Source organism: Apteryx rowi, unplaced genomic scaffold, assembly GCF_003343035.1.
Source record: "Apteryx rowi isolate R43461 unplaced genomic scaffold, aptRow1 scaffold_475, whole genome shotgun sequence".
NCBI classification, from domain to species: domain Eukaryota; kingdom Metazoa; phylum Chordata; class Aves; order Apterygiformes; family Apterygidae; genus Apteryx; species Apteryx rowi.
The window spans coordinates 658,653-682,190 of NW_020450733.1; the positions used below are offsets into that span (position 1 = coordinate 658,653).

At 57.4% G+C, this 23,538-nt stretch overlaps 1 protein-coding gene across 1 annotated transcript in view; it reads right to left on the reverse strand.

Moving 5' to 3' along the window:
• LRP1 (LDL receptor related protein 1) overlaps positions 1-23,538 on the reverse strand; it is a 76,691-nt gene that overhangs the window by 49,218 nt on the left and 3,935 nt on the right. The window contains exons 2-5 of the mRNA XM_026078236.1: positions 20,307-20,444; positions 16,851-16,970; positions 15,767-15,895; positions 15,235-15,498 (exon numbers count right to left, since the gene is read on the reverse strand). Coding sequence (XP_025934021.1) covers positions 15,235-15,498; positions 15,767-15,895; positions 16,851-16,970; positions 20,307-20,373 — 580 coding nt within the window. The 5' untranslated portion in view covers positions 20,374-20,444. The remainder of the gene's footprint in view (positions 1-15,234; positions 15,499-15,766; positions 15,896-16,850; positions 16,971-20,306; positions 20,445-23,538) is intronic.

The window sequence follows — 23,538 nt, forward strand, 5'->3', positions numbered from 1 at the left end:
TCGTCTTGCCGGGTAAAGCACGAGAGCAGCAGCGAGCCGGGACTCCCAGCGCCTCTCCCTCACTGGCTGCTGGTATCCGACAACAGAAATCTTCAGGCTGAGCAGAAACCTATTAGAAAGGTTGCACCAGACACAGCAGGTGACAAGACACATCTGCTCATCCGGGCTAGTGAGTACCCGCAGGACTCGCGCCCAGTGCAGCCGGAGTCATTGCAAAGGTCTCTTCATAAAGGCATCGACATGCCCCTCCATTTCACTGGAAAAGCAGTTCAAGGACCATCTCTCTGCAAGTGGTTCCCCAACCTCTGAAAATCACTGTGCCCCAAAGGCAACGGGCGAGGGGCAGGAACACCGTGCCGGACGCAGGGACCTGCGCTAGTGGGAGGAAGCCGTTTCGTGACTTCAGCGCTGGAGGACGGGTGTTTGGGTCTACAAGCGCGTTGGAGAGGGGCCTGCCCGTCTCCAGTGCCAGCACAAGCAGCCCATGCAAGAGGGACTCATCCACCGGTGCGGACGGGACGGTCTGCAACGCAGCGCGCATCCCGGCTGCTCGGCTTGGTTGCAAACCTCCTGGTCGGGGCAGCAGCAGAGCACCCGGCACCACCTGGGACAGGGCAACCGTCCCACCCTTTGCAAGCTGCCCTGGGGGCATCTGGGGCAGTCGCCAACCGCGACTTCCACATCCCCAAGGCCCTGCTTGGAAACCCAAGTGCCACCCGGGGAGCACAGGGCCGAGGGAGGCGACACTTGCGGGGACACGTGTCCCTGCCAGTGCTTGGCGCAGGGGGACCGGCAGCCGGTGAGGGCCACGCTCCGCTTTTAAAATCTCAGTTACACTGAGTCACGCTCTCTGGAAGGGCTCCCTTCCTCCGCAGCTCGGCTCCGCGCCGTCCCACCGCGCTGCCTTCTCTCCCCCACATCCATCCTGCTTGTGACTAAGGCAGCCGGTCCCATCCTACGCCCCTTCCTCCGCCACCCCCCAGCCCTGATTCATTAATATCTGACAAGAGGAGAAGGTGGGAGGGAGATGTGCACACAGAGCCGTGCCTGGGTGAGAAACGCTTTACCAAAGGGATTCACAAAAATTCCCCCAAAACTCAGATCTTGGCTGGAACCTGCGCAGCTCTGAGTCAGAGTCACAGGACCAGCAGAGCGATCCAAGAGGGATGGAAAAGCAGGCAGGGAGCGCAGCAAAAGCGCCCTGCGGGCAGCAGCACCAAGCCGGGACTCGGCTCCCCCAGCTGCAGGACACCTGTCTGCAGCAGCCTCCCCTCCTCTACCTCTCCAGCTCCGGGGTTTTCAACCGGTTTCGGTTTGCAGGATGGTTTGGGACGGCGGTGCAGCTCCTCCCAACAGCAGGCGTGCTCCTCCTCACCACCTTCCTCCCTCCAGGGCTGCAAAGCGCGGGCCTGGCTGGAAGCAGCCGGCACATCGGCCGCTCTCTTACCAGCGCTCACGCGGGCTTTGCCTTCTTCCTGGCCTCTACTCTCCTCCGAAGCCTCGGCTCCCGGAGTCACGGGACTCCTGCCTCCTCCCTGATGGCTTCCAGCTGCGCTGCAGGAAGCTTCTAGCTCCTCCAGCTGGGAGGAAGCTCACAAACGTGCTATTGAAAGGCCAAACAAAAATCAGAAGGGAAACAGCCAAAGACAAATCACAGATTTCACATCATTCACTTGCGAGGGCCCACAGCTTCTTCCACACCATGCTTGCGGCCATCACCTGTCCTGGCGGGTGGGAATGTCCCTCCTGGCACCAGGTGCCCTCCGCAGCAGGAGACCACCCAGCGACCGAAGCCCGGCGTGACCTCCCTGCCCGGCCAGCGCTTGGGCAAAGCCTCCATCCCGCGGCGGGATGCTCCCGCAGCCCCCCGCCGTGCCCAGGTGGGAGCCCAGAGCGCGGCAGGGCACAGCGCGGCGCAGGAGCTGGAGGTGACGCAAGCACTTGCTCTTCTCCCAGGCTTTATTTTTGCAGCTGGAAAGCATTACACTCCTCAAAGGCTTTTGTTTTTCAAATTGCTCCTTTTCTCCCTGCTCGCTCTCTCTTCCCCCCCCCCCTCCTTTGCAGGAATCAGTTTTTATTATTATTATTATTATTTTCAGCTCTTTCTTGTAGCCTCAGCTAAACCTGGTTTTCCTTTTGAACTTTCAGTGGAAGCTAATTTAGCAAAGGTCTATTTTTAACCCCTAACATTAACTTGCAGAAACCCCTCCCCATTCGCTCCTGCCACATCGCTTTGGGGGGAGGAAAGCGGTGAACGCAGCGGCCTTTCCCCCCTTGCTCGCAGGCCTGCGCTTCTCCTCAGCAGCAGACAGGGCGCCGGGGAGGACGTGCTGCAGCCGGCTCTTATCTGATGCACCCCGGACAGACGCCCACCACTCTGGTGCCCCAGCCCGGCTGCACCTCCAGGGACCCTTCCCGTGCCAGGCCACTGGCGAGGGAAGCAGGAGGGCCCTTCCCAGGCACCGCACAAACAGGGAACTGATTTCATGCAAGAAACAGCCGAGGATACCGCAGCTACCACTGCCTCTGGTGCCGGCAGCCCGGGCAGTGTGGGCAGGCCGGCCGGTGAGCTAACGCTCCTGGTCAGCTCCCATCTGAGAACTGACTCTTCCTCCTTGCTCAACCAGCGCTGGGTGTTGCACACAATTGCAACATGCAAAACTAATTTGCTACGATTTATTTATTTGCTGGAGCACTTGAAAATGAACTTTCAGAGGGGGCAGAGAGGAGGGAACTGTCAAGTTTAAAGGCTCTTCCCAGAAGAGGCTAACTAACCTCGGCAGGGCCAAAGGGCCGTGGCCGACGCCAGCAGCCCCAGGACAAGCGCTGGCCCGAACTGCAGCCGGCTCGGGAGGCTGCAGAGGGGGCCTTTACTTGGGGAGAGGGGTGCAAGAGAGCACCCAGCGTGTCAGCACGCAGGAGGCACGCTGCCCAACGCCGCAAGCTGGCCGCTCCAGCAGATTCTGAGACTGACCCTGCACAGACGTTTCCCCGTTTCAAGCTTGATCCTAACACAAGTGACCCTGACCAGGCATTTGCTAAAGGCTCTTCCCCAAAATAATCTGCATCACCCCAGCCTCGGCTATTCCTTCTTCCTTTCCGTGGTCACCCCACGGGTGAAGGACGCTGAAGGAGCCTCTGCAGCCAGCGTGCCACGAAGAGCCTGCTAAAGGCGACCTTCTAGGATCCCTGCTCATGGTCCCACCAGCTCTTACAAGCCTTCCCAGCTGCTATCACACTATAACCTTCTCCCTTCTCCAATTCCAGTTTCATCCTAGGCTTGAAGGGGCTGGGAGCATCTTCTGTCCTACTCAAGCAGCTCCGACACACCAGTGCCACCAGTTCACCGGCCGGCCACGGGAGCTCCTGTCGGAGACGCTCTCCACTCCCTTAACGGAGCGGCAGAGTGCCCGATTCACCCCACGGGCTCTTTGGGGAACCAGCTCTGCTGACCCAGCACATCAAACTTTCTTCCATATGAATCACTTGCTGCGCAGTCCGCAAATAAATCAGTTGTCACTGACACAAAAAGGAAGGAAAGGCGCAATCTTCTCTCAGACTGAAACACGATTTCAACACGAAGCAGCTAGTTTCGAAAGAGGTTAAGACGTGCGCAACCCAAAGGTCGAGCTCCCCGCCGCACAGCAGCGGGCCTGCCTGTACGAGAGGAGTCAATGGAAACACGGTTTCTAAGGAATAAAATCTTGGAGAAGCTGCAGAATGTTTCAGTTCAAAACCGCCTCCAGAAGAGGAATGAAGGTTTGTCAGGAATGCAGTCCCCAGGGCTTCTCAAATACATCGGTTTCCTACTTTCTTTTTTATATGGAATGATCCATTTGATACATTTACATAATACCATAATCTGGAGGCATTTCTGCCTCTTCCCTCTGTACACACACATTCTCCCCCCGGAGAACAAGACAGTCTCTGTAACGGCAAAACACTTTACGGACAAACATTGCTCCTGGGGACAATTTTCCTTAATTAAGAGCATGTTAACAGGGCACGCACAGAGACAAACTCCGGCCCTGAAGGGCGCCCACAGTCCCGCTAGCCGCTGCAAGGGGACGTCCACCCCGCACCGGTCCCCGGAGCCATCGCCTCTTGGGCCTTTACGCCAGCGTCAGGCAGTTTATTCCAAAAACGGGAAGTTATTCCAACAGCAGCGGGACARCGAAACCTGGTTTTCTACAAATCCGCACCTGGAGGGTGAGCAGCCACGGGTGGATTCTCTGATGTCTAATAGAGGTTGTGCACATGGCTGCCTCCCACCTGGGGAAGGGACAGTCTAACACAGCCTCTTTCCTTCCACCCGGCTGCCTGTTTTCAGGAACGCAAAYGTCCTTGGGAGAGGGAGTTGCAATCTCAAAACTTCCCCATTTCCTTAGAAAACCAAGCTAATAAATAAATAAATAATGAATTTTAGAAAACACTCTCTCATGTTGTTTAGCTTGGAGCAGAAATGGCAGGGTGGCTGGAGGCCAGGACATCCAACGAGACGCTCGCGCAGCCCCGGTGCCCGAGCCACAGGCACGCGCCCATGCCGGCTGCGCAGGAGCTCACCCCAGGCCCCTCCGAGCCCTCTCCCAGCGGAGACGCCGCTTGCCCTCGGCAGAGCGCAGCCACCGGACTCCTACCCGGGCGCTGCCGAGCCACGAGCGGGGCCACCGCGAAAGGGAAATTCCAGCAGAGCCATCCAGAGCGGGGCTGTTTTTAAAGGCAGGCTGAGGAATAGTTATGCTTTCATTACAGCTGTCTCTGCATCACCCTGTYGAAGAGAGCAGCGAGACCATCTCTCCTCGGAGACAGGGGAGAACAGCCGGCCCCTCCGGAGAGGAGCTTGTCCCCTGGGATGGACCCGCAGGCTGGGGAGCYGATGCCTCGGCACCGACGGCAGAGCGGGGCCAGGGCTGGTGGCCTCCCACCCGGACCTTCCTCCACCGCCCTTGGTGGACATCCAACCTCACGTTGGCGCAGCCCCACCATGCGGGGCCCAAACCCGAGGCTCAGCTCCCTCCTCACCGTGCACTGACTCCAAGCCAAAGGGTGGGCAAACACAGGGATCATGGGGACACCCAGGCTTGAGCTAACACAGCAGCAGTCTCCATGCCTCAGTTTCTCCATCTCAGTGGCAAGCACAGCATCACAGCCGCATCCTCAGACAGACAGTCGGGTCCACACACTGCACTGGCTGCTTCCCAGCCAGTCGGGCACAGACCAGGCTAAGCCTGCCACGGCCTCCGGCATCCCGCGGGGAGAACGCCCCAGGTGCCACCCTGGAGCTGTGTCCTCGTCCCCAGGCTGCCGGGCGACTCGTGCCTTCTCCCCGGCCCCCTCTCCTCCTCTGGGACCTCAGTCCTGCGGCTCCCAGCGAAGCCCAGCCGCGGCCCTGGGGGTGGGAGGCTGCGTGGAGGACAGCCAAGGAACTGCTAATTGCTCTTCCTTAATGAGGCACTTCCAGCGGCAGGAACACTGGCACAACTGAGCAGGGGCCGGGCCGGCTTCCTTCGGGGTGGACGGAGAGAGACGGACAAGCTCAAGAGGGTGGTGAGAGCTGAGCGGAGCCTTTACGGGGATGGTTCCTCTCGCGGAGGAGGGGTCCAACGAGACTAAGACGGGGCAAGGTCCAGGGCAGGGCCGATGCCCGGGCGGCTCAGCGGCTGCAGGTCCAAGCCCGGCCCCGGCGCCGCGTGCAGGGATGAACACGCTCCCTTCCCTCTGAGGGGCCAAAGCTGCCTCCGCGCACAAGGGCGCCGCCACTGCCGCGGAAATTAATTTCACCCTTTCGTTTTCAGCAGCCTGGGCAGGGAGCTCGCCCCACGTCGGGAGCAGCGCGGGAGCCGGCCGCCAGCCGCGGGGAAGGGCCGCGCCGGGACGAGCGGGCTGCTCCCTGCCGCCGGCGCTGCCCGGGGCCCGCCGCCGGCGTGCGTGAGCACGCACAAGTGCGCACGACCATGCACGACCACACGCAAGCGTGCACGAGTATGCACGAGCGTGCACAACTGCGCACAAGCATGCACGAGTATGCACGAGCGTGCACAACTGCGCACAAGCATGCACAGAGACCCCCGGCTGCGGCCAAGCCCTCGCCAGTGTTTTCCACCTCCAGCTCCCCGGCGCGAGGCTTCGGCAGCTGTCTACCAAGGCCGTCATCCCCTCCCGAGACCAAGGCCCTTGTGTGACCTGAAGCACTTTTGCTTCCTCCTCCTTCCCCCTTTTTTTTTTTTTTTTCCTTCCTCTGTGTAATAAAAACCTCACAGAGCGCGTTTCGGCAGAACGTGCGAGCTGGCCTCCTGCCAGGAAAAGGGCCGGAGCCAGTGGAGCGCCGGGCGGCCACTCCCCAGCCCGCACGGGGAAGCTCCTTCCCTGCTCGACCATGCTGACCCCGGGGGGATCCAGGCGGCAGCACGGAGCAGCGAGGAAAGGAGGCACCGGAGCCGGCAAAGTCCTGGGAAGCCCTGGCGCTTGGGGGAAAACACAGGCAAAGCCCGTTCACTGCCCAACCGCAGCTCTCGCCCTCGGGATGGCGCCTGCCCTGCACGCGGAGGGAAGGCGGTGCCCTGCGCGTGCTCCGGAGGGAGCAGGCTCCCGCACCGCGCCATCGCCGCTCCCGCAGGGGCTTCATCCCCGTTTCACTTACGGGGAAACGCAAAAGAGGAACCAAAGGCAGCAGCACCAGCTAAACGCGGGGAGCGGTCAGTGGCAGCAGAGCTCCTTGTGATGCCACGCAGCGCCGGGCACTGCTGCAAATCCCCACCCTGCCCCAGCTCCTCGCCTCCTTCCCCAATCCTGCCGCCCCGGAGCACATCCGCCCGCGGCCCCGCAGGCGCCTCTCGCTAGCAGCCGGTCGGCACAGGGGAGCGATGCAGCAGCGCACGCAGGCTGAGCACGCCGGCCCAGCACCCGGCGGCAGGCGAAGCAGGAAGAGAAAACCACGCGTCCTGTGCTCTTAGGGGTCACTGGTACGAGAACAGTCAAACAGTTAAACAAAAAGAAAGGAATCAGCAGATGAAATTACCAATCATCCTGCTCTCCTGCCAAGTGAGTTCACATTGGAGCCTCTTTCTTGGCTAGGATGAGGCAGCAAGGAAGAAAAATAGCTTTCCATGCAAAGTGGGGAAAGAAATGTACTTGGATTTGTCTGCAGCCCAACATCTCCCTGAAATCAATTTGTCCCAAACCCTACAGCTTTTCTGCTTGCTGGCAACAGAACAGGTCATTATGTGCAACGGGGCTGAAATGGAGTCAAGGAAAACAGCCTCCTAGACAGGCTTGTTTAGATAGATGCTGCCCGGGAAGGTATTTTAATAATGGCCAGATTGCTATCGTTTAAGGTTTATAATGCACTCGGGATCACGCGTCATGGTATTTCAAACCCCTTCCTGGGGGCTTGTTTTATAAAAGAAAAAAGGAAAACAACAAACCTTAAAACAAGAAATAATAAATCAAGAAATCTCTGCAGCCCTTTCCCAGAAATCCTGGCAAGGTCCCACCAAGGAGCTGACGTGCCAGCGCGCTCCGCCAGGCCGCCAGCCCCGACCACCACCAGCACCGGCAAATCTGCAGCTATGGACCCTGCGCCCCTGCAAGTCTTCCTCCTCCGAGGCCCTTCCGAAAGCGGGCTTAAGAAGAAAAACAAAACCCCAGATACCTAAAGCCCCGGGSCCGTGAGTTAAGCGCACTGACACCAGCAATCTGCTGGCACAAAACATGCGGTCAGTGAAACAAGCACCGGAGCTGCAGAGTCACCGACTGCGACCTGCAAAAGTCACGAGTTGTCCCAGAAAGGGGAAAAAAAAGGGGGGGGGGAGAGGGGAGGAGCAGCGAGGGGGAGAATCACCATGAGATCCCTTGAGAAACTCAGCTTTTAGGTCTCCTGACACATGTTTTCGAGTATTTTTCCATAGCAAAGGCAAAGCAATCTTCCCTTTTCTTGAAAGCTGAGCTGCACTTGATCACATCCCTGCGAGCTGACACAACGCTCACAAAAAAGCCTCAAAGGCTGGGAGGCTGCTGCTTTGGGGTCAAATTGCTGCCAATTAACACTGTCCTTTATACGCTTTTAAGGACTGCTCCTAACAGAACTGCCCTGTCTTGATCCTAATCTCTCACCCACCAGAGCACTTTGCACAAGCCACAGGGAGGGATTAAGACTTTCTTGTTTTACCCCCGAAGAAGCGAGGTGCAAATTTGATTTAAGGTCACAAATCTGACCGCAGACCTGAACCCTGTTTCCTTCATCCCCTCTGCGTCCTGGCCCCTACGGCAGCGGCAGACGCAGCAAAAGCAGCTGCAAGCGCCCGGCACGCTCCCCGGAAGGCGTCCGAGCGCTGAGGACGGGGACTGTCAGAGGCAGCCAGCTTTCTGAACGGAAGGGAAGCACAAACAGCGGCAGCAGAGTTATCATCAGTAGTTATTCGGTGCCCGCCGCCTTCACGCCGYGCGGCCACGGCTGCAAACGAGCGTCAAGGGGCAGGAGCCGTGCAGCCCCGTCGCCTCCGACAGCAGGGCCGGCTTTGCCCCACGGGGTGCAGAGGAGACCCCGGACCGAGAGTCCCCGTCCCCCCGACGCTGCCTCCTGCCGTCGGCACCGCTCGGACCCTCCCGCTCCACAACCAGCGGAGCGGCCGAGGGGCCGCGTTTGCAAGCAGGCGACGCCAAAGCTGAGGCTGCTCTATTGCAAATAAATAATCCGCAACTGCCTCTGCCAGGACGCAGCAGCACAGCTTGTGCCTGAGGAATGTCGAGGCAAGCATTAGCCTGGGAGCGGGAAGCCAGGAGCACAGAGAGAGCATTAATTACAAAGTTCTCCAAAGCCAGCCTGCTGCTAAACTGGGAGAGTTTAGCAGCATAAAAACCTGAAAGCAGATTGGTTTTGTTTTGTTTTGCTTTGAAATTCTTTGGAAACTCAACTCCAAACAAACGGGAACATTGTCTCGGCAAACACGTGAACGCTGGAATCTGCTCGAGGAAACCCACGGGATCAGCACATCTCAGGAGGGCCAGGGATTAACCGCGGAACAAGGTGGCCCTGTTCAGGCCGCGCAGCCACGGCAGGGTGGCACCTGCTGCCCGCCCGGCGGTGGAGCAAAGGGCCGGGACGGCTCGCGAGCTCCCCAGCGCCGGCCAGGCTCCGCTCTGCGATGAAATCACTCGAGTCCACGATTGCAAGAGGAACTGACCCGAGGAGCAGGCTGCAGACAGGGTTTGGAAAGAGCCGCCGAGCCCCATGCAAGCAGCTCGTGGTCTCCACCACGCTCATGTTCACACCAAGGCAGCATGAGCAGCACGGGCCACAGAAGGGGGTTGGAGACAGCAGCAAAGACTATCGGTGGCAGAGGAAGGGACTGGAGCAAGATCTCCTGCATCCCRGCAGGGCGCCGCTCTCGCTGCCCCATCCTTCCTCGCCCTCGGAGCACCGCAGAGCTGACAGAAGCGGGAACGCCGCTCTGCGGTTCTGAGCCGMGTCCGCACCAGCACAGCCCCTCCAGGACCTGCCGTTTCAGGAGATGCTCCTAAGCTGGGAGGCGAGCGGGGAACAGGCAGGTTGCAGGGGGGAACTCGYGCCACGCTGCTCCATTTTAGGCAGTGAGCTCAACTCCAGGAAAAATCAGCAGCCAGACCAGACACTGGCTTGACTGTCTAAATGGAGGAGGAAAAACCTCTCCAAGCTGTGGAAAGCAGCTCTTCTCCTACACACACACAAACACTCTCCTTTTTGTCCTCGAATGTGAGCAGATATTCGATGCCTGCCAGGATTTTCCCTGATTAGAAACAGAACTGGAATTTTCACACACACAGCGGAGGAAAGAGAAAAAGAGAGAGAGAAAATGGAAAGGGAGGAAAGAAGAAACAAGTTCCCTTTTTTGCAGTTTCAYATTCACAGGAAGGATAAACCCGTCCTCGCACAGCTCCTGCACCACTCAGACAAAGTGACTCATGCCCTATCCCTGGCTCAGACGAAACTGGGGGAGGGAAGTGGAGAGGAAGGACCACTGGGACATGCTGCAAACGCAGYGAGAGAAGAGGGTTGCGAAAGCCTCTGCTCGGCCACGGCAAGTTGTCGCTGATCCCCAGCACTCCCATGGTGGCTTTGGGGATGGAGCCCCAGCAACACAGCAGCTGATGCAGAAACACGCCTGGACGAGGACCTGGGGCACCAGCAAGTCCCTCGTGGCAACACCCAAGGAGAGCTTGGGAGACTGGAGAAGGTCRCTAAGCCAACGGGCTCTGACAGCAGGAGAAACCCAGGGAAGAAGGGCTTGAAAGACCCTGCCCGGCCAAACTCCAGCCCCCGAGGAGGAACCGCACGTTCCCTACATCTCACCTGCAGCYGGGTTTTGCTGCTTTTTAAACACCTGCCACGGTTTGCCTCTGACCAGCGTTGGCAATGCCACCCAGGCCAGCAGGTCCTGCACTGGTCTGCACAGGGAAGGTGCCCAGGGCTTCCCAGTCACTGAAGGTGGCTCTGACTAGCGGCAAAGAAAAATAATTCAGCTTTAAAAAGCGCAAAACCTCGTTTTGGAAGATAAAGCAGTGCAAGACTTCACCAGCCTGTGATTTTCTGAGCGTGCCCCTGGAGAGAGACCTGGGGGTAGTGAACAGGCCAGCTCAGATCAGCTGAGAAAATCAGCGCTTGTGAGAAGCGTCCAAGGGGCAGGGCGTATTTGGGAGCCGAGGGACAGTAACCACGAACAAGCGGATCTGCACCCAAGGCTTCCGGTGGAATAAAGGGTTCAGCAGTGCAAGGAACAGGGGAACGGCAGAGCTTCAGAGCGCGGCGGGTCGTGCCAAGCTCTGCTAATAGCATTCGTTTAACACCTCTCCCACAACACAAGTGACACTAATCTCTCTGCAGGAATGAAGAGGGGGAAAAAAGGCATGAAAGCGCAGTTCCTATCAGGACCGGACTGTGACATGTCACCATCCCAGACCTGCCGGTGACAGCTGGGGGCTGGCAATTTTCAACCCTTGAGCATCAGTCTTTCCCCATCAGATGCCAACTCTGGCCACATTAGCAGCAGGCACCGGGGATGCCTGGCTCCTGCTGTTCGGAGATAACTGCCATAAAGATGCAAATAAAGAAAGAAACCACTAATTGGATTCACAGGTCTCTCTCACTGTCCTGAAAGACAGAAGCAGGGGAATGACATTATCTCCTTATCAGAACCCCCAGCATCGGACCCAGGGTTGGAGAAAACATTTCTCAAACTTGTTTGCATTTATGAACAAACCTTGTTCTTTGACAGCTTTCCCCCGCAGATTAGAAGCCCCAAACGGGCCAGGCAAGCCTGCCCGTAGCGCAGACGCAGCCCCGGCACCAGCAGCTCTCAGTGTCCAGGCACACGTTGCGATACCTGTTGCACGCTAGCACCTCGCAACCGCCTGGAAAACAGCCTCCAGGAAACCTCTGCTCTCGCCTCGGCACTTTAAACAAACCCCTTCGGCTGCGCACTTGCAACCAAGGAGGAACACGGCTTCCCAGGGTCTAACACCAGCAGAAGCGCGGCGTAACGGCGTAAGGATCATCTCCTTCGGAAACGACACTAATAAAGCAACCCTCAAACCAGCTCAGGGCAGCCCCGTTTCCAGCCCTTCTGCACCGCAGACCGTGACAAATAACGCACAGCAGCCACCGCTGAGCCGCTCTCATAGCTGTAGCTCTTTGCCACTGTGTCTGCGGTGAAGACGGAGCCGGCAGCTCCAACCATCTGCACCTTCCTGGCACTTGAAGGTTATCGGGGAAGTTAATGGAGGTCATACATCAAACACCCCCTTGGGCAAGAGCGAAGATCTCCTGTGAGATGCGCAGGAGCAGCGTCCTTGCTCCTCCCAAGACACTTTGGTTTTTTATTGCTAATGCAACGTTTCTAGACAACACACAGGTCTTTCCAGGCAGCCCACATCCACCGCAGCACAATTCGCAGCTGGGAGGGCAGAGAAGACGGCGAATGACACGACCACACAACAAGCCCAGGAGTCAGAGCCAAAACTCAGAACCAGTGTCCTGTTTCTTGCTTATTCTCTCTCCCTCCAGCCGCCTCCTGTAGACCCAGCATTTCTGCTCAAGGCAAAGCAGATGAGATGGGAGCTGTCTGCACACATCCAGCAGAGGTAGGGACAGCGTGGAGGAACTGCTGGCACACTTTTCCTCTGCAAATGGGACTGTTCCCTTCATCCCAGGACAGAGGCAGGAGTTTTCCAATCCAGATGAGCTGAATTGCCCTCTTCCCACCCTGAGCTGTCACAACAGATCAGGAAGCCCAGCCATGCAAGGCACCTTTTCTTGTTTGGACTTCACAGTCCTGTTATGAGCTTCCTTCCCCACTTGACCATAATTAAAAGGTCATGTCTCAAAAGATTAACTTCCTGGAGCTAGAACAGCTGAGAAAATTGCCCCAAAAAGCCTACCAGGCAGATCTCATTCAGGTGTCTGGGAGGGGCAGCACAGTTAGTGCTCTGGGTTCTAATCCTGCACTGTCACCCAACCACTGCATGTTCTTGGTCAAAGTGATCTCTCCTGAGTCTCACAGTCTCACCTCTGATCTGCTGAGGACTTCCCTGTTTCCAGAGTAAGGGAATCACAGAGGCCAAGTGCTCAAAGGAGCAACCACTGTCTCACTGAACCACAACTGGGAGGGAACCAAAGCCAGAACTGAACCATTAGGAGGGATTCATTGAGCCATTCCAGGACACGGAAACATCTCGACAGCCAAGGGAGGTATCTCAGCTTCAACAGCTGCCTCTGAGGACAGTGCAGGTAAACCTCAAAGCAAGCTGCAGTGAAGCCACCTTGATCCAAGAGCACAACTACAGTATCTATGGTTGCCAGCACTTTTAACCTTGCATAGTCTAAAGCCAAGTAAAAGCACCCAAGAAAGTCTCAAGAGAAGGGATTCTCGCAGTGTGGAGATCTGGATAAACCAGAGAGCTGAAGAACGGCACACAGGTTAACTTTAGAAACACCCCAAAACCTCCCATCTGAAGCTCAGCTGAGTTGAGGAACTCTCCCCAGGAAAGGGAGAGATGCGAGGAACGCAGTGGAGGCCGAGGGGACTGTTATTGCTCCCGCTTTTACCAGGATGGGCGGATAATAGTTTACCACAAGACTGCACCCAACACAGGCTGTTTGGGAGCTCTGGGATAACAGCAGACCTCATACCCGCAGTCCCCCGTGGAAATTCCTGGCACAGCTCGAGCACAGGCAGCAGCAACCCTGCCAGCAAGAGGTGGCTTAGCCCTTCCCGTGGGCAGGGCAGCGGAGGCACCTCGCTCACCCTTGCCAGGTTATCACATCGAGTCTGCGGGGAGCTTCGCCAGGTATTTATTTACCCTGGTGATGTCAGCTCTTCCCCGAGGGATCCAACCCGGATCACCCAGGGAGTCTGCACCAGAACAGCAAATTGAACAGAGACAGCACAAACTGGAGGTGGGCCACAGCCTTAGACCATCTTTCCCCTGGACCCAGTGGTTGCCCACCTGTGGCTCGTGGATCACGTGCCATCCACCAACGAGGGCCTTGGCTGCAACCCATAGCTGCAGGAAATTAAAGCATTAAAATGGAGCTCAGGTGGAAAAGGCACGTAGACCAGAATGCTGCCATCAGACCAAAGCGGGAGATGGAAGGCCCCAAACTAAACCTGAGGGTGTCTTAAAACAGGAGGCAAAAAGAACAAACATGTAAAACCAGAGTTTCTTAAACCATCGAGGGGGAAAAAACAGAAAGCAGAGCCTAGCCCTGTCCTGTCTAATTTCAGGCTATCGCCTCCAAGAGCAATGAGGCCTCTCCCTAAAAATACACACTGCCCTAAAAATACACAGCGCAAGCTTAAATTAACCAAACTGCACACACCCTTAGCACGGCAAAGCAGCTGGAGCCTGCTGAACCCCAGCCTGTCAGGATCTGCAGGGCGAGACGGTTCAGAAGGTCTCCGTCAGCCTCTTCACTCGTGCCCTACGCTTCAGTTGGGATTTCAGCTGCTTTTCCCCTTCACAGCCAGGTTACTGCCTTCTCCAGAGGCATTCCCGCTGGCAGAGGCACGTCCTCACCTCAGTAATCCACTAGGGATTTTTATTCATTTGCAAAGATCAATTCATACACGTTCATCTCGCTTGCTACGTTAGATATTGTTTGTTACACAAATACACCCTCATATCCATGAAAGGGGGGGATCCCTATTGCGTGAGGCACTGCACAAAGCAAAAGATAGTCTCCATCTGAAAGCACTCCTCATTTCAAGAGGCAAAAGACAACAGGAGGACAACAGCAGGGAATCTGAGCGCTGCAAAACCTGATGGTGATGTACTGAAGATGCTAGATATCCAAATCCCACCCTAAGTGGCTTGGTCTGTGGTTGCAAAGGATAAAAATCAGYGATAGTAAAACCCTGAGAAGCAGTTTCCCACATCCTGGCTGTACAGCTATAGCACTGAACCACCTCCTCTCTCAGACCATAGCTTCTTTTCTCATCCTACCTGTTCTGCATGGTGCGTATGCTAGAGCACAGGAGAGAGCAGCCTCAAGCCTACGGCTGTCTGCTTTGATCCTTTAACAGGCAGAGGTTCTCAGGAGAGCAACACATGGGCACGCACGCATCAAGTCCTCTCCTGCGCATTTCCCAGCAAGGGCCTGAGTCAAAGTACACTGAAACCCCAGCAAATAATTTTCTTACCCTTTTCTGAGTGCTGAACTGGGACCAGCAAGCCCAAACAGGAGACTATGCTGTAACCACACTCGTTACAGCCAGGGAGAGACACACAGAATGAAACCACCATGTGCTACTTACTGCCAGTGACTCATTTGGCCTTCTGATGGGAGGCACTTTTTGGTTGGGATTTTGTTCTCAGTCACTACTTACGGGTGGGGAACCAAAGCCTATTTCAGCAAGAGGAACACAGGGCTAAAATCAAGAGAGAAAACAGTGACAAGAGTTCTCTCCCACCCCACTACACAGGTACTATCTCTGCTCTTCACTGTATCATTTTTCCTCAAATACATACCCAAAGAAACCACAAAACTTGCTAGAAATAACAAGAGGGATGGAAAAGGAAGGCCAAAAGCTAAAACTGGAACAAAGAAGAAAAGTCTGTGCTGAAGCTCTAGGCACCTGTCTCCGTGGAAAACTATCTTCCGCCAAAACGCACCCCTGCTTCAGCCGCCTCCAGCTCAGCTGCCAAAGGAGATATGGGGCTGGGGGAGCAAGGGCAGAGCTTCAAAGGGGAGCAGGCACTCACGGTGTAGGCTGAGGGAGATGTTGATGGAGCGCTCTTCCACAAAGCCCTTGAGGTTGGGGATCTTGGCACACTTGAGGATGGTCTGGGAGGCACTGTCGCCCACGTGAACCCAGCACACCGTGTCTTCAATGTAGTTGAAGTCCATGGCCGTGGTCTGCTTGGCACTGGTGGGGGTGATGTTGGGCACAGGGGCTCCACTCAGGTAGGTGGCCAGGATGTTCTGGGAGTTGGCAATGAGCAGCACAGGAGGGCGATCCACCGGCTCTGAGAGGAAAAGGAGGGGAAGAAGGGTGGTCATGACAGGGGAGCTAAAGCTCGTGGCTGCAATACCTCATCAGCCTACAGCCTGGCCCTTCTGCTCTTGCAAAAACAGGATGGTGATATGCAGTCCAACACATGCAAAAGAATACRGTAGCACAGGATAGTACTTGGGAGACTGCCTTAAAACAAAGAGGTGGGGGTACAAAGACAGCAGGAGGTCACATTTTCCAGAGCTGCCCAGAAGCAACACTTCCGTAGTCAAGGAACTTACCATTCTTGGCTTTGCAGGATCTGTTATCAGGCTGCAGGAGGTATCCTTCAACACAGCTGCATGTGTAGGAGCCCTCTGTGTTGGTGCACGTCTGGCTGCAGGTCCCATAGACTGTGCATTCATCAAAGTCTGGAGAAGAAGGCAAGGAAACAAGACTTGGACCAGCAAGCACCTCTATCCTTAACTGACCCGCGATGAAATAAAGACTACCCCTGTTTTACAGGGCAGGGCTGCAAGGAAAGATGAGTTCTCCAGACACGTTCAGAGTCCCTCAGAAGCCATGGTGACAGCACCATGACCTCCAGCAGAACACCTGGAGAACATCACCTCACAACACCTGCAGGCAGCCCTCAACTTTCTGCTCAAGCATCAACAGAAAGGAAGCAAAAGGAAAATACCTTCTTCACAGCTGAGCCATTTGAAGGCCTAATTATTCACTGTCCCTTCCCCCACTCTGGTAAACTTGCACCTAAATTTCTAGTCTGAATTTCTCTAATCTTCAGCTTCCAAACCCCTGGCTTGCATGCTGCTCTTTCTTCTACTAGATGAAAGAGCTGCCTCCATCAGAAAGCTCTTACCCCCAGAGGGGCATGTAAGAGCTGATAAAGTCCCCTTTCACCTCTCCTCGGTTACATGAAAGAGACTTAGCTTCTGAAATCTCTCACTTGAAGGCCTGTTTCAAGACACCGCATCGATCTGATCACTCCTTTCCGTCCCCTCTCCTATTTTCCGGTGCTGTTTTTGCAGCACGGACACCAGGAGTAYGCACAAGCCCAGCGATGGCCCCTTTGCCACTGTACGCAAAGACAAAGCCACCTCCTTACTCCCTCCCAGTGTTTTGCAATGGGGCTTTCAAGGACTGCACTCCCCTAACAACACCACTGCTGGAGGGTCAGAGTCCCAGTCCCTGCCAATCCCTTGTATTCACCTCTGCAGATCAAGGAATGCTGGATCCCTTAAGGAGCCCTGAATCCACATTGCCAAGCCCCAACCATCGCTGCCGAGACAGCAGCACTGGCCGTGGCCCAGAGGAGCTACAAGCGCCTTGCTGGCTGCGATGCACCTGCCCTCGCCCCGCACCAACCTTTGCAGCTCCTCCTGTCCTCGGCCAGCTGGAAGGAGTTGTTGCAGTAGCAGGCGGGTCCGCTCAGCGTCGGCACGCAGTGGTGCTGGCAGGCCAGGGCCGTGCAGTTTGCTAACTGCTCTGCAGAGACAGAGGACGAAGGGAGACACAACGTCACTGGTGTGCAAGCACACAGAGCTATCCGGGGTAGAGACGGATGCGCACGGTGATGCTGGGCAGGGGTGACACCCCTGCCAGGCTCTGCTGGGGTCTCCAAGCTGCTCCACCCTCATGATGCCCTGCAGGCTCTGGGCTGGAAGCTCTGGTGCGTCTCGGGAGGGGCACGACATCCCCGAGAGACCAGGGACGCTCCGGGGTGGGCTCAGCTGCCATGTCCTCCTTGCAGCAACTTCCCTCCAACCGCATGTGCGGAGAGCCTGGCTGCTGCGGCTCAGCTCCCCAGCGGAGAGAAGTTAGGGCAGGGGCGTGAGAAGAGGACCCCGCTACTGGAGATCCCCAAGCTCTTTAAGTTGCTTTTGTCCCCACTGAAAAAGGCAGCGCCACCCCCGGATGCCAAGGGCAGGAGGCCTATGGGCCCGCGCTTGAAGGTGAGACATGGCCACCCGGCTCGCGGCTTCCCGTGGTTTAATTTCCATTAGTGGCTCCAATAAACTCCGGCAGAGCTGCCACCTGCCCGGCGCTGCCGGCGCACGGAGGCGGCTGGGGCTGCCGGGATGCCTCCACGGGCAGCGGTTCCCTTGCTCCGCCAATGCACAACAGCCTCCCAACTTCGTCAAGGTCATTTAGCAACAGGCCTCATTAGGCTGCGGGGAGGGGGGAAGGCGGCAGAAGAGGCTGCGAGCGCTTGGGTTTATCCGGGAACGTGGAGGGGGGCATGGGGGACCCCAAAAGCCACCGGGCAGAAGTGCAACGGTCCTGGCTGGCCCGGAGAGGCGGTTGCAGCCCAATTAAGAGGCGCGGGGCTGCGCCGGGGCTCTTGCGGCAGGAGGGACGCTCCTTGTGCCAGACCGATGTACGTCAGCCCACAAAGGCCTCTTTGTTAGGGGGGTTTTGTTTTTTGTTGGGTTTTATTTTCTCCCAGCCTCTCCTCCGTCTGCCCAGCCCGGGCGCTTCAGAGCTCGGCACACGGAGGGCAACAAGCTCGGGTCCAGCAAATCTGCTTGCGGAGGGGAAAAATCCCATGCAGGCGCACCGGCGGCAGGCCAAGGGCCAGCCGCTCCAGGCGGCCGCTCCAGGCTTGCCCGCGGGGCTCCCTCGGAGCCTCCGCTCGCCCTTCTCCCTGCAGCGGCCAGACCTCCCTACGGGACGGGGAGCCCCAAAGCAGCTGGCCCTCTCCGGCCGCAGGCGTCATCCGTGCCCAATTTTGTCTCAAGCAGCTTTACACAACTGAGCAAACCCCTGCTGACCCTGCAAAACCCTGCTCGCTCTTCTCCCCTCCTGCATCTCTTCCTCTTCCTAAAACCACACTCAAAGGCAGGCAGAGAGTTTTGCAAGCCACCACCCTCCACCCGGCTCCCCGGCACGGAAGGGAGCTGCCGGCCCCCGCCACGCGCCCCCCCAGCCAGACCCGGCTCCTCGTCCCCTGCGGAGTCAGCGGCACCGGGGCACGGCTCGGCCTCGGCACGGGAGCCATCCCAGGCAGCGCTCCGGCCGCCGAGGCTTCACGTGCCGCTGCTGCCCGCCCTCCACCAGCGCGCTGCGGGGCGGCACTCTGCTCGCCGGCGATCGTGAGAGTGAGGAGTGATCTTCCCCCTCTGCCAGAGCAGTGCATGGAGAGCTGAAAATCCTGCTTCTTGCATGTATAACAGTTTAATAAGCCAGGCAGGGCCCAGCTGACTTGTTTGCAAGGTTTATCAGCTTTGTCAGGCCCAGCTATTCATTTCAGATTATCATGTCGTCGCTAAATCCCCGCACGCATCCCAGAAAGAAGGAAAACCCTCAGGAACACAGGGGCTCGCGGGGGGAGGGCAGGGAAGGCAACAGAGGGAGCTTCGGCAAAGACTGCAATGGCATTTCCATCTCCAGGGCTTTTACAAGGCCGGCAGAGGCACCCCAGCTCTGCTGATGGGGAGCAGGTCTCTGCGTCTCTGCTGGGTGATTCCTGCGGGCCCCTTGCCCATCCTGCGGGCTTGAGAGGGGCACGGAGCATCCCCGGCATGCATCCCGACACGCACGGGGCTGGCGCTGCCGGGGACCGGTGCGGCTCAGGGACGAGCGCCCCGGATGGCACGGGGCAGTGGGATGCGTGGGGCTGCTCCATCCCTTCCACGCCGCTCAGCTCCCCGCACCGTCACCATCCGCCCTCGGCCACCCGCTCAGACCACCAAGTCTCCACCAGAACRGTCTTTGCTGGATGCACGCAGCACCCAGAGCCAAAAACCAACAAGCAACAGGCACATGTTTCTCACTTCGTGCTTTGTCCGATTAGGGCCTTTAGAGTCCAGATAATCCTGCTCCAAGCCGGATTAACAGCCCGTCTCCCTAAGCCTCCGGTGGAGGTGAGGTGGGTGTGGGGGCTCCGCAGCCGCTGCAAGAAAATGCCTCCCCGGGGTGGTGCCCTCCAGCTCCCCCTCCTCTGGCCTGCGGGCACGGAGACCTYGGCATCCACACGCACGCTCGCAAGGACTTAAGTCTGCAACATGCCCAAACCTGCAGGCAGCAGTCGTCCCGAGAGAGGGCCTGCCTGCACCTAGCCCTCGCCTCCCACGCGCAGGTCGTGTGCTGCCTGACCGCGAGCGGCAGGAGCGCCCGTCCCGGCCGGGAAGCGGCCGGCACCAGCGGCGGAGCAGAGGGAGCTGCTCCCGACAGGGCGTCCCAAGCCTGGATTCAGGCTGCAGCGGACAGGAAGTTCGGCAAGGCAGGAGCCCTCTGCCCTGGGGCAAAAAAAGGTCTGGGGAGAAGAGCATGTCACTCGCCCTGAGCAGGGACTCGGCTCCGGGGTCAACCCAGGACACACGTTTCTGAGCAACTAATCTGCGTGCCAGGGAGCCGACGCACAGCGATCGAGGGAGAGGTTCCCAGCAGGATTAGCAATGAGGGACGGGCCAGGAGCGGGGCCAGAGCTCCTACAGAGGGAAAAAACACACTGGCATCTCTTACCTGAACCAGAATCCAAACCCACCAAGCTTTTAACCCAGGAGGCGATGCAGCTTTTTAACGGCCTGCTGGCTCGGGAACGATGGACATTTTACTTGCCCACACTGACTTCCTTCAGAGGGAAGGCACAAGCGCACTGGCACCAGGGCAAAGCGGTTAAAGCATCGGTGCGACACACCCGAGTTTGCACACGAGGACTCGCCCCACATAACCAGACGCAGGGAAAGGCCTCGCAACTCTTACCGTGGCTGGGGAAGGAAAGGGCCAGGGGAGCACTTTGAGACACAGACCACCCACAAATCCTCCTCCTCCACTGAGGCTCAGCGGGCAACAGACTCTTGCTGTTGCCCAGACACCTACCCCGACAGTGCGGCCCCTCGTCCGAGCCGTCGAAGCAGTCGTGGAGCCCGTTGCACAGTTTGCTCATGTGTATGCAGAGCTCTGTGCCCAGGCAGTTGTGTTCGTTGGGCTGGCATCGGGACACCTTGCTCTGAGGACCTGCAAAGACAGCAAAATGCAGAACCGTCACCCCAAAGGAGAGCGTGCGAGCTCAGCAAGCCCCATCCACCTGGTGGGGACACCCAAAGCCTCCATGCAACTGCTGGTGCCTCCAGGCTGCTCCACCAAGGCTCGCCTGCCAGCCGTCCCCCACTCGATCTCGTCTTGTATAGCACGGCTTCGGATAAAAATTCTTCAAGATGTGACAGGTTCCGGGAACCCCACGTTCCCTAGGATGTTTGTGGGATCACTTGCTGCAATAACCGACTGCAGGCAAGAACCGCACCGCTAGCGAGCATGTGAACATGCTCCGAGTCCTTCTGCCCAGGCGTATGTCAAATCCCAGCTTCGGATTCCCCTGCCTGGCACATGCCCCGGAGCAGAGCCAGCACCCAAGCTAGCAGGCCAGGCCCACATGCCCTCAGCTCCACGGCAGCTCCCGAGGAGCTTCCCATCCCCAAACCTCCCCAGGCTCTGGGGCCGAACAAAAAACAAAAGAACAAACAAACAAACAAAAAATTCCCCTAGCTCTTGCTGGAGCCACCAAAATATTTCTACTGAGTCAACAGCAGCATGTGAGTGGGATAATAAAATCACATTTTACAGGCAGAAAGCGGCTGTTTATGCCTCGCCTGCCTGTCAGGAGGGCAGATAGGGGGGAATGGTGTCGCACACAGCTCCGCAAGCAGCCCCGTGCCAGGCGAAGAGACAGCCCACCGGAGAGCGCGCCCAGCAGCGCGTCCCACCGATCGCTTTGTCCAGGCTTGGTCCTGTTTTAGATAATTATTTAGACCAGCCTGTCACCTTCATCTAAGCCCAGGGAGCCCCACTGGTGGAGTTTGCCCTAAATAAGCTTACACTCTCCTTGGAGAGATGTATTGCAGCATGCAGCGTACAGGGGTCGGGCTCGGCACTGTGTGTGGCAAGCAGCTCCTTATCTAGCAAGGTTATCGATGCTGCAATACTCCCTCGAGCTACTGCTCGGCCTTGCTGGCGGCTCAGTTTTACTTGCTATGAGCTGTTGTTCCGCTGAGTTACGCTGAATATGCTTTTAACCTTAATCCCCCAGCTAACAAGAGGTGCTGCTAAAGCGAGCACGAGAGGCAATCACCAGCGCACGCGGTTGCGAAACGGCTGCTGCAGAGCCCAGGCCGGCGGTGGCTGGCGGGGTTTGCAGACAACCCTTGCCCTGCGAGCAGCAGCACCGGGTCCTCCCGCAACCGGTGCCGGCAGCATCGCCCAAGCACAGGCAAGGGTTAAAACGCAGCRTGCCTTTCGCTCGGATCGATTCTCTTGCACTTTAGCCTTTTTTTTYCCCAGATAAGACGAGCTGGTGCCGCACGCCTGCATTTTTCCTACCCCTGAGCAGGACCCATCGAGCCRTGTCCTGGACGGACACCGTTGCCCCTCTGCCCTCACCACATGGGCTGGGAAACGGCAAGCTGCTCCTCGAAGGAGGCACAGAGCAGCATGGGTTTTTCCACTGCCCTTTGCAAAATGAACCAAACTCTTTACAAAACTAGAGTCACGCCATGAAACCCTCGCCGAGCCGGCGCCAAGCACGCTGCCCCACGCCGCTGGAGAGGGGGCAAGATGACGCCTGCGCGCCGGGAGGGAACCACGCAAGCACTGTGCAGAGCGCACGCAACCGCGGCTCCTTGCAGAGAGCTCCCAACTCGCCATGGGAAAAACTGCTTCCCTCTTTCGTCCGCCCGTTTTGCGTGAAGTGACTAACTCTGGGCGTATTGAGTAACATGCCCTTTCTTGCACAAGAGGTGCCCAAAGAACGGGAACTTAAAGGGCTCCAGATGGCAGATTATTCCCGCTTTGCACAAGGCACTTCCTAAACGCGTTCCAGCTACGTTTTCACTGAGTGGGAAGCGGGATGAGCTGGGACCCCGGGGTGGTGGAGCACAGTTCCAAGTGGGGAGCTCGGCCCCGGGCTCCGCCACAGCTCCCCGGCGGCACCCGTCTCTCCCCTTCGCTGCTGCATGGCTCCTTGCCAGCACTGCTTCCCGGCTTTGGCCTGGAACGGTGCTATCTKGGCACCAAGCAATTGCACGTCAAGGGTTAATTAAGGAGCACCAATACGCGGGTCGAGGGAACGAGGGCACTGACATAAAGTGCACAGTTCATCAGTCAAAACCGATCTGCCCTGGCCGTTATCCCCCTGCAAAGAGCCTGGATCACACTGCTTATCGCAAACAGGGCAGGATTAATCTGCAAGCCACTTTGTTTGCTTTTGACTGTGTTGGCTCACTAATAAATGAGCCAATTTATTACATGTGACAAGCTTGTGGTACAACCCAAGGAGCGGCGTTAGACAGGAATTTTTAACCTCCAAAAACCACTTGGAAAAAGAAAAAAGAAAGGAAGAGAAACAATTCTTTCCCCTGTAAATACAGCCTGTAATTGATTTGGCAACAGCCCAAAGAGACACAGAAGTGGGGAAAAGCTACAAGTGAGCAGATAAGAGCATGAACTAGGGAGTGAAAAAGGTTCCCGTGCACGTCCGGGAGGTGGACGGCAGCTCAAGGCCAAGCGAGCGCCGGGGCGAATCCCACCGTGGCTCCCTGGGCACCAGCAGCACAGCAGAGAGGGAGCAGCCCATCTCCCAGCAAAGGCCTTCGCCTTGAGGGCTTGTTCGAGGCTGCAATGGGACRCTTCTCTTTAGTTTATTTCAGGAGAAAACCACGCAAAAAGCTACTGGGGGGGAAAAAAAAAAAAAAGAGGGAAGATGCAGCAGTTCTGGTACACAGCTATATAGCATCTCCGTCAGGTGTAGCCYGGCACCTTGCAGAGCACCACTTATCCCAGCATGAGCGTTTATACCGGCATCCTTGCACAAAYGGCTCTGGAGCACCAGCCGGAGCTGGTGGGGCTCCGGGCATGAGGCCGGCCCGGGGATGGAGCAGCCAGATGAAGGTCGTAGCTCAGCCGCAGGCAGCTCGCTGCTCCCAGCCCCTCGTCTCCGTTGATCTTCACCAGGAGGGAGGCTCTTGCCTAAGCTTTTTCCCCAGGAAAGCTCTACGGGATGCAAAGCTAACCAACTGCGTTAGCACCTGCACGAGTCACTCACACGGACACAAGCACC